Source organism: Colletotrichum costaricense (genome assembly GCF_030867565.1).
Source record: "Colletotrichum costaricense strain IMI 309622 chromosome Unknown Scaffold_10.1, whole genome shotgun sequence".
Classification (NCBI taxonomy): domain Eukaryota; kingdom Fungi; phylum Ascomycota; class Sordariomycetes; order Glomerellales; family Glomerellaceae; genus Colletotrichum; species Colletotrichum costaricense.
Window position 1 is genome coordinate 100,073 of NW_026848239.1, and position 10,413 is coordinate 110,485.

Consider the following 10,413-nt stretch of genomic DNA (forward strand, 5'->3'; position numbering starts at 1 on the left):
GGTGGGGAGGGGGGGAGGAGAGCACATGATAATCCCTACCGACCTGTCCATCGTCGTCCATTCACGACCTCACCTTTTTTTTCAACACGTTGAATACGGCTCCCCTTGCCCACCACCCCCATATACCTAGTGAAGGTACAGTACGTAGACATAGCCAGGCCATGGGTCCAGCCCCGATGGCCGCGAATCTCAGCACACCGCACATCTCTGGTATCACAACGGGGCCTTTGTTTCTCTTCGAAAAGATGAGGTAAGGATGAGGGACGGGGTCACACACATACACATAGCCAGGACAAGGAGCCCTAGGGAAAGAGGGATGGTCCGATGGATACCTACGGCATCGACCAGGGGTAAGGGAAGGCAAGGGAAGGGGGAGGACGGAGGGAGGGATTCAATACGGCGTGCGGCGGCGGCGGCGCAATAGTCGGGAGTTCTGCAATAAGGCGAGGTGCGGTTGCGGTTGCGGTTGCGGCAGCGCGCGGCGAGATATGATAGAAATAATCCCTACGACATGCTGCGTAAGGCGTGACTGGGGTAAAGTAGCCAGCCAGCCAGCCAGCCAGCCAGAGAGCGGCAGCACCTTTTGGGTAGGGTGAGGTGTGATTGAGTGAGGAGTTGATGGGAATGGGAGGCGCCGTGCCTCATGGCGAAGGCGCAGGCAGGGCACATGGCAGAAAGTGAGGGGACCAGGTTCAGTTGCCCCCCCCCCCCTGGGCGTGGAGTTGAGGAAAATAAAGGGGGGTGGTGTTGAGCAAGGGTAAGGTATATAGCTTTGCGATGTGGCTAGGTACAGAGCACGATACTTCATTGCTCGCATGTGCATTTGGGAAGGTGACGTTGATTAGGTAGGCTATTGCTAGCTGTAAAAGCGAATATGAGAGTATGGATATGTGAGTAAGTGAGTGAGTGAATGAGTGGATGAGAGTGAGTGAAAGGGCTATATCTTTCGAGATGAGAGGATAAGAGGAGCTTTCATGTGAGAGTGAGAGTGAGAGTTGTCTCTCACCTCCGTCCTCCGTCACGCCGTCCCGGATGGTGAGGGGTGAAGAAGGAGCCACGGCATGTGTGCTTTCCAGAGGGGGGAGTGCGGTGGAATGGAGGAGTCCTTCCATTGGGGGCAGGGTCCCCACACGACACCTTTTTTCACTGCAATGGGCCGCCGTCCAGCGGGACTTGGTGGTGGATATCTCTCTCAACCGCTCCATTCATACTCCGTACCTTCTCGCTTTCACCTCTTTACGGTGCGATACGGATACAAAACCTTTCATTACGGATGGAAACTAGAAACCGTTCAGATACAATGACGACAGTGTATGGTTCCACCTTGTCAACCGTTAGGGAAAGACAATTTTCCGGCGGGCAAAGGAAGTTCTGGAAACGACTGAAAGAAACAACCTCGCAATAACAAGGTCTCATCATTGGGTTAATAAAATAATTATAATAAAAAAAGGTACCCTACAGGAACAGTGGGTTAGCGGGCGATGGATGGCGGCCGGTGAGAGACGACCACGGAGGACATGCATGCAGGCGGCACCACCATTATCAATCTGCCTCGTGGCAGCAACGAGCTCTATTCATCCGTGAAGGGGGTTGCGGCATGGCTGGCCACACGGCATGGCTCCCGTCTTTTGGTTTGCGTTGGCGAAGAGCCTACCTTGCATGGCTATGATTCTATCGAATGAGAAATGCAGACAGACAGCCTGTTCCGATGGCCCACCTGGTTCACTCACACACACACACGGCAGCAAGTATGTATACGGATACAAGAGCGTTGCATTAGAGTATCAAAGAATGAATCTATGAGCACGACAAAACGTGTCGGGTCTGCCCATACAAGAGGGAAACAAGAAAGTTGGGCAAAATAAGAATAAGAACACGTTGAATGGCATTTCTCCCCCAAACTTTCCACCTCTTTGCTCTTATTTCTACTCCGTACGGAGTACTCCTGTTCCTATTCCTGTTCCGTCCTGCACATCATTCCCTACTTCTCTCGCCCGTCAGCTGCCGTGGCTCGCCCCTAAGAAAGATCGGGTTCGCTGGCTTCTCTTTTTCCCTTGCCCCTGGTCCATGTTTGAACCCGCGTCGGCCTGGCTGACTTCTCGTCCTGGGGTCTTCTTAGTCTCGTGGCTTCTTCACGTTTCGTCCACTCTTTCTTTCGCCTGTTCGTGGGACTCGTTGCTGGACAAGTTCCGACCAAAGGGGATAAACTCTCTCTCTCTCTTGCTCCCCAATCTTTCCCATCCCAGCTAGGCCAGCTAGTATCCCGTACCTCTGGACTCTAGATCAATCCATCGATCCATCAGTCAAACGCCCAAAATTGCCTCCACGAGTTCCACCCCCCGGTTTTATTTCATTTTCCCCTTTTTTTTTCGTTTTTTTTTTTACTGCGTTACTCCATACGGCGTATCTTTCTTCTTTCTCGGTTTACCTTTCCCGAATCCTACGAGAACCTAGGGGCATGCAGACGCAGACGCCGACCCAGACGAGAGAGGAACCCAACAGAGATTGAGAAAGAGAGAGAGGGGAAAATTAGTTCACACAACCCGCAAGCCAATTTTCAGTCTAATCGAACTACCGCTGACTGCCCGTCCTATATCGTACGGGGCCGGCATAGTCGCAAAATATCAAACAGGACCCTATTCCGGTCCTGCTCTAGCCTCTTACCAGCAGCAAATCCCATACGGATACTTGGCTACCATACCAAAGGCGCATTATCCCCCCCCCCCCCTCCATCCACACACCACGGCGCACGCCAGCCAAGCGCAAACACCTAAAACCAAAGAGAAGGGGGAACCGTCAAGTCTCACGTTGCTGAGCCTCGGTCTCAAGTCTTCGCTCTTCCCGCATCGTCTCCTTTCTTACGGAGATAGTCCCCCCCCCCCCCCCTCTTTTTTTTCCCTTTTCCCCCCCCCCCCCCCCCCCCCCCCCCCCCCCCCCCCCCCCCTCCCCCCCCCCCCCCCCCTCCCCCCCCCCTCCCCCCCCCCCCCGCACCCCCCCCCCCCCCCCCCCTTTTTTTTTTTCCCTTTCCCACCCCGGGCCTGGCCTTACCGTCCACACCTCAGACCTCACTCGCACACCTTGGACCTGGAACTACGGATACCGATTATTACCTACAGGCTACCTATACTACGGAGACATTGGCTGGCCTTACCTCACCTTACCTTACCTACTACACCTTGACCTTGACCCAGCACTTCCGTAAAACCTCGACCTGGAAAAAAAGGAGAAAGGGTACTCGCCAGATCAACCCCCTCGTTTCCCATCTACGGAGTACTCCATCCCAGCGTCAGCCACCACGCTTAACTTGTCACCATCCATACACCAATCCCAATTCCTCGTGTTCTCCTCTCTGCGGTATCCGTACGTAGCACTGTGAAGGTGCTTGGATCGGGTTGCGAGGCTGGCTTATTGCCATTTGCTACACCTGTTATTCCCGTCTCATCTCTCAGACTCTCACACACATACCTACCTACGCGCGCATCATCCGCATCGTCCACTTTACCTCGTCGGCCTTCTTTCTGAGGGGCCGTCTCCTGCTCCTGCTCCTGCTCGCCTCGGTTTGTCCCCTTGGCCCGCCGTCGTCCTTTTCGCACATCACCGTCGCCAAAAAAACTCGTCCGTCGTCCGCGCCCGCCCGCGCCGCCGCCCCGTCCGTTCCACTACACACTGGGCTGGCACACATAACACACATGTCACCAAGCGCGGCTTGAAAATCTGCAGACAGAATCCTTCAAGCCCGCAGTCCAGTCCCCCGGTGGCCATTCAGAGACGAATAGCTTTGACTATCACGTCACGCCTGGACTCTCTGGCCAAAGAAAAAATTAGATCGAATTGTTTGGATCATCGTGTACTTGCAGCTTCTTCGGTCAAGTCAGTATCTCCCGTACCGTTACCTATTACCTAGTTACCCTGCGGCAGCGCACAGGCACGACGGTCATATCCGTAGCCCGCATTTCTCAAATCTCCCCCATCCACGTTCTTCCCAGTCATCATCCGCCCGTAACCAAAGTCTCGAACTTTTCGTTCTTTTCCCTTCCTCTATCCAATCTTGTTGAACCATTTCATCATCCGAGTACATACTACCTACCCTATACCTAGTGCGAATTACCTCTTCCCGTGGTCCTGGAAGAAAATAATCACCCCTCCCCCGTTATTTTTGTAAATCAACCTGTTTCCCACGCGTGGGTGGCCCCCTACTCCTAGCCGCAGGTGAGCAAGTCCCCGGCGGAAGCTTCATTCAAGCAGCAAAAACAAGTGTGGCGTGGATAGAGAGAAGAGGAAGAGAGCAGCCTTGTTCACGATGTCCGACATTATCTTGTCTCTCTGTGTATGGGTGCTCTCGGTCTCACTTTCTGGAGTACCTGGGTTTTGACTGCCTGTCTAATCCCATCATCTCGCTTTTTGGCTTTCGCTTCATCATCGGCATCTCATCCCTTCTTCCCTTTCACTTCTCCCCCCCCCCCCCCCCAATTACCTACCTACCTACACTACTCCGTACTCCATCTTTATCCTCTCAATTGTGGTCGAGGTGAGGTGGTTCAAAAATCTACTGCCCTGGGCTCTGCTCTGCTCTGCTCTCTTGCTGGCCCTGACTTAGGTACTTGAAGGTGCCTTAGTTCTGCCCGGCTACTGCCCGCTCTCTCTCTTTCTGCTTGTCGTAGCCGTAGCGTGGAGCGTCCGTCAGGCCAGGCATGGAAAGTCCACAAGTACTCCCGTACCTTACCCTCCTCCTCCCACCTACTTTGCACTCCCCCACTCCCCTTGTCAGCCAGAAGTCTCACTCCCACGCTCTTCCCACTCCCATTAGCCTGCCCCCCCTTGTATCTTTTACTTACAGGGTTCCGCCGTCTACTTGTACATCAACCCCTTGAGGCCTGTGTGCTCCGTACTGTACCTCGTCTCGGCCAAGTACCTTTTTTTTCCCTCTTCGCTCCATTCGCAGCCCTTGTCCCTTATTCTCCTTCTCCTCCACCACTACCACTACCACACACCTCCTCTCCTCTCCTCCTTCACGCCCTGCCTCACCAAACCACCCGCTTTCTCTTCAGTTTTTTTTTCCTTCTCCATTTTCTGCGCCGTGCCTTTTATTTGAACACCCGTCTTGCCTTCTGCGCCTCTTCTAACCCTCTTCCTCCCATTAGATGGCCGCTGTCTCCAAGACATCCCGACCTCCGAACCACGAGCCATTGTCAAACGAGGCCAGCTCTCAACCTCTCACACACAAAGCCAACCCCAACCCTACCAGTGCTAATCCACGATCCACCGCTACTACTACTACCACCACCAGCACCAGCACCGGCACCACCACCACTTCCAGCACTCCTCCTCCTTCTGCTGCTGCTGCTGCTGCAACTGCCACTGCCACCACCACTACATCATCATCGACCCATCCCTACTACGCTCAACAACACCAGCAACTCCAACAACAACAGGCGCCCTCGGTGAACCGACCGTATTATCGCTCTCATCACCACTCGCCTTCTACCAGTTCCCTCTACAAACTTCAGCGTTCTGGTGGTATCTTTGGCTTCGCTGCTGCTGCCTTTGACAAGACCCAGTCTGCACTCGCTACCTTCTCCTCGGACCAGTCTGTCCGCCAGCGCGCCTCCAGTTCCGCATTGGGCCGCGCCTCTTTGACCCCCGACTCTGCCTCCGACTACTCTGCCAATCTGGGTTCCCAAGACAAATATCCACGATATACGAGCCCCTCCAATTACTCGTCCTCTTCCAGCAGCACCCTGAACAACATAGAGGGCAAGTATCCAAGCCAGGTGTCGCTGGTACAGGATATCCCCTCTCAGCCATATAGCGAGACCGATCCGACCAGGCCCCTTCCCATTCGATTGCCGAGTATCGAAAGCAAGATGCACCAAACATCCTCGCGGCTTCTCCGCATGACGGATGATGACCGGCCGTTCACAAAGGTCAGTCCCATTTCTCCCAATTCCCGACCTGCTCGACGAGAATCGCGCATCCAGTGCCCCGGTCGCGTTCCCGGTCGCTTTGATCGAACCCCGTGGTTCACAGATGGCTAACGTGGAACGATGACAGGACTTCAAGGATCTCTACTCAACACTGATTGTCAGCCTCTTGCCTTTGTCTGCACACCGAGTACGCTTAACACGTGTGGAAAACACGTTCTTGTCCGAAGATGCGATCAACAACTTGGGCTCTCTCAAATTTCTCAATCCAACCGTATGCCCGACCCCAAAGACCCCTCAAGGATAGTTACGACGACCACAACGACGACTTTCTCCATGGCCAAGGACATGGCACGCTCCATCTGCCAAAAGTTCCTCGAAGCGAGATTCATCGAGTCGGCCGATGGAAAGTACCAACAGGTGTACAACATGAAGGGTTCCGTGTGGCAATTGACGCCCAAGGGCGTGACCGTGTTGGATCGCTTCTGCTCACGCAACGGTATCCAACAAAAGTCGATATCCGACTTGGTTGGCGCAACACTCTCGCAACTCGTCATTCTCGAGCGGGACGGCCAGACGGACAAGCTCATCACGGATCGCGGCACAATTGAGGTCATTTTCAGGAGATTCATTGGAACACACGGCCCCAATGTCAAATCGAGCGTCAGCTCAGCCGACTCGGACTCACTTAGCGACTACAAGGATGGCTTGACTGGTGTCAAGATGGCTAGCGAGCGTAAGGTGAACGGCAAGACGTACAAAGATACCTTTACTGGCAAGGCCGCCACTGATTGGTTGATGGACTGCTGCACAACCGTAGACAGGCGGGAGACGTACGACATCGCGTCCCTGTTCGTGGAGTACGACTTGATGGAGCCCGTGGTACAAGACCGTGCTCATATGGCACAATATCCCAGCAATAACCTATTCCAGCCCACAAAGCATGCCATTTACCAATTGACAGCAAAGGGCAAGGATCTGATCAACGGTCTCGGTTCGCGGGGAAGAACGTCAGAAAGCGAGGTCGTCACACCCTCTCGTAACGCTATCGCGCGAGACTCCAACACCCAACGGCTCGACAAGATTCTCAACGACGCGGCCCTTCGTCTGCTATTCAGAGAAAACCTGCGCGAAACACATTGCGAGGAGAATCTTTCCTTTTACCTCGACGTCGACGACTTTGTTCGAAGCTGCCGGCAGGCGATTCGGATCGCGCAGAAGAACCCCAATGCGAGCTCAATGGACGGCATCAAGGAGATCATGGCCCAGGCATACGGGATTTATAACGCATTCCTCGCCCCCGGCTCTCCCTGCGAGTTGAACATTGACCATCAGCTTCGCAACAACCTGGCGACTCGAATGACCAAGGCTGTCGGACAGGATGTAGCCATGATCGATACTTTGCAAGAGGTCATGTCTTTGTTTGAAGATGCCCAGAACGCAGTTTTTAAACTGATGGCAAGCGTATGTTTATTGTTCCGACTGATGCACCGTGGAATGTGAGGATTTTATACTAACCCAACTTGTTTTTGCAGGACTCGGTTCCCAAATTCCTGAGGAGCCCCAAGTACGAACACACCCTGAAGAACTACGATTTCGACTCAGTCACCAGCGGCGGCCGCGGCTTGGAGCGAAGCACGAGCCGATCGAACCGCAAATGAACGGAATATTTGATATTACGCAACTCTGCTCCCCCAAACTCAATATGAGACGCATTTTTTTTCTTGCACAATCTCGTCACAACAAGACCGATCGCGTTCCTAGGATCGACTCCATCGATACTGGCACACGCAGGCCGTTTGGCAATTCTCGGCACTTTCCTCGACCCATAATCTTGTGCATACGTAGTGGATGGTCTTTGATTCATCAACGGGCGGTGGGCAAGATCTTTCGGTTTTTTCCAACAGAGTAGCCCCCAACCAGGGCTGATCTTGGCCGCCATCTTGATTATTTTGGAAATGAAGGCGTTGGGGATGGAACTATTCTTAGAGGGAGACCCCTTGAGTCGGCAAAACCGACTCTGCTTGCGCATGACCTCGCCGTCATCATCACACGCGGACTCGACTTTTTTTATTCCGTTTTTTTTTGGTTTTTTTCTTCTCTTCTAATTTCTCATTTTGTTTCAATCATAACTGGCTGGGTGGGGCGGACGATCATAGAAGGACGGCATGAAAGAGCGCAGTCTCAACCACGACCCCCGAGACGAGCTTACGGCGACGGATGAACGATTTTGTTCGTCAGAAGAGTGGAGGATGAGGGCGATTTCGCTGCCAATTGGTATGCCGGAAGTGGATGTCGTGTGGACATCGCAAAGCGAGTAACTTGCTGTGGGCTAAGGGGGAGGACAAAAAGGGAGACGAGCGGTCCAGGAGCAATTCTGGCCCAACTGTACATATCTCAAAGCTCCACGAACCGAGTGGGGGCGCACAACGCTCGGCCTTTTCAACTCGCCTCCGAATGAGAGGAAAGCATATGAAAGCGGTACCACAAACTTGCCATGCCGGTGCTCGCATGCTCGTGTCCCCTGTGTGACAGGAATGCTTCAATGATGAAATCTGCAGAGCTCGAAATAGGATGGGAGAAAGGAGTCGAGGCAGGAAGGTGTGTTTACTCTTGGCCCCCTTCCATGTGTTTGTCAACTCATTCGTCCCATCTACGTTTGGTTTCCGTCTTTGCCGACTTTCTTCCCTCCTGGACCTGAAATGCTGGAATGCGCCACATTACCGGCGGCCGGTGGAAACATTCTTGGCAGCTCAACGGACCACAACAAACACGGGCCCGGGGCGACTCCACCAACATTCCCGGCCGCGAGGCCGGAGCTTCTCATTGGTCCCGAAGAACCAAGATTCACAACGTCCAATCTTGCCGTGTTCCAGAGAACCAGAGGCTCCTTTTTTCGAGTGGAAAGGTGGGAAGTAGTCGTCGTGTTCCTGAGACAATTTCGTTGGTTCCCGGCTTAGCATTTCCTCTCCCTTTCCTCCGTCTTGCAAGGCTAAGCCTTTTCGTCAGCTTGTCTGGGTATCGCCAACCCCTGAGCGTGCCGTTCCGGTGGATATCTTTTGATTTATTTTGGTTCTGAGTTGAACGTTTGGTGTGTTTTCATGTGTTTTGGTATCGGTATGAGATTGACATAAGAAGGAGGCTCTTGAACCGTTTTCTTGTGACACCTCTCTTTCCCTTTCATCCCTCACACACACACACACATCTCACATACATCCATCCAAGAACTCTTTCGTTTGTTCGGAGGTTCCCCCCCTTTCGTTTTATTTGCTTCGATTGGCCTCAGTCACTCTCTTGAAAAGAAAATCCAAAACATTGCAACTCACTCTCCTTAACAAGAAAACCAAAAACTTCAAACAATCATTAACTAGCTCTGTTTGCTCTCCGGACAATCCCTCACGCTCCCTCGAAACTCACTCGCTCAGCAAGTAACTCGATAACCGACAACAGTCAACAACTACAACTCACACACACACACACACACACAAACACTCTACACCAACCAACCAACCGACAAAATGCAGATCCAATCCGCCCTCGTCTCCCTCGCCCTCGTCGCCGGCACGGCCTCGGCCTACGAGCACGTCTACACCAACGGCACCTACACCATCACCAAGGTCTGGGACGCCGTCACGACCTACTGCCCCCAGCCCACCACCCTCTGCTTCAACAACCGCACCTACACCATTGAGCAGCCCACCACCTTCATCATCCCCGACTGCCCCTGCACCCAGACCTACGTGAGTTTACCCTTCCTCATTCTCTACCTCTGACGAACATCCCCTCTGGTCCGAAGCCATGGCTAACACGTACACCAAAGACCACCAACCAGTGCTCCGAGTGCGCCCACGCGACCGGCTACGTCGTCCCCGCTCCGCCCGCTCAGACCGACGTGCCCCCCGCCGTCCCCACCCAGACCGGCCTCATCACCTGCCCCGGCAGCCCCAACTGCCCGCCCGGCGCCTCGGGATCCGTCCTTCCCCCTGCTCAGACCGGCTCCGCTGGCGTCGTCTGCCCCGGTAGCCCCAACTGCCCTCCCGCTGCTTCCGGCGGTGCTGGCGGAGCCGGCGGTGCTGGTGGTGCTGGTGGTGCTGCCTCCGGTGGCGCTGGTGGTGCCGGCGGTGCTGCTACCCCCAGCCAGACCGGCGCGCTCGTCTGCCCCGGCAGCCCCAACTGCCCGGCCACCGGCACCGCTGGCACCAACGGCACCAAGCCTACGACCGTCGTCGTCGCCGGCGCCGAGAAGAACGCCGCTGCTGCTGGTGTTGCTCTCGTTGCCGGTGTCGTTGCCGTTTTGGCTCTGTAAAGGGGGGTTTTGAATGCTTCGGCTTCTCTTCCCTCTTTGGTTGCAATATTCCCACCTTTTCCGTGGCTTTTTCCTTTCCTCCTTGGGGACTAGACATGCACTATTCCTCTTCTCTCTCGGCCGTTTTGGTAATGGGGGGAGACTTCCACAGAAGGAGAGGGAAACTTGAAGACTCATGTGCGTCGG

The 10,413-nt window shown here is 54.2% G+C and overlaps 3 protein-coding genes across 3 annotated transcripts; all 3 read left to right on the forward strand.

The window, feature by feature from the left end:
• Window positions 1–5,141: 5,141 nt before the first annotated feature.
• On the forward strand, window positions 5,142–6,035 carry CCOS01_09634 (domain found in Dishevelled; the record flags this gene model as incomplete). The annotated part of the gene is made up of 1 exon (XM_060457791.1): window positions 5,142–6,035. One exon carries the CDS (start codon window positions 5,142–5,144, stop codon window positions 6,033–6,035), a length of 894 nt encoding a protein of 297 aa, XP_060310956.1.
• Window positions 6,036–6,197: 162 nt separating this feature from the next.
• On the forward strand, window positions 6,198–7,582 carry CCOS01_09635 (developmental regulator flbA; the record flags this gene model as incomplete). Its single annotated transcript, XM_060457792.1, has 2 exons — window positions 6,198–7,385; window positions 7,457–7,582. 2 exons carry the CDS (start codon window positions 6,198–6,200, stop codon window positions 7,580–7,582), a joined length of 1,314 nt encoding a protein of 437 aa, XP_060310957.1.
• Window positions 7,583–9,439: 1,857 nt separating this feature from the next.
• Window positions 9,440–10,227, forward strand: CCOS01_09636 (uncharacterized protein; the record flags this gene model as incomplete). The annotated part of the gene is made up of 2 exons (XM_060457793.1): window positions 9,440–9,661; window positions 9,742–10,227. The coding sequence occupies 2 exons, from the start codon at window positions 9,440–9,442 to the stop codon at window positions 10,225–10,227; spliced, it is 708 nt and encodes a 235-aa protein (XP_060310958.1).
• Window positions 10,228–10,413: the final 186 nt, after the last annotated feature.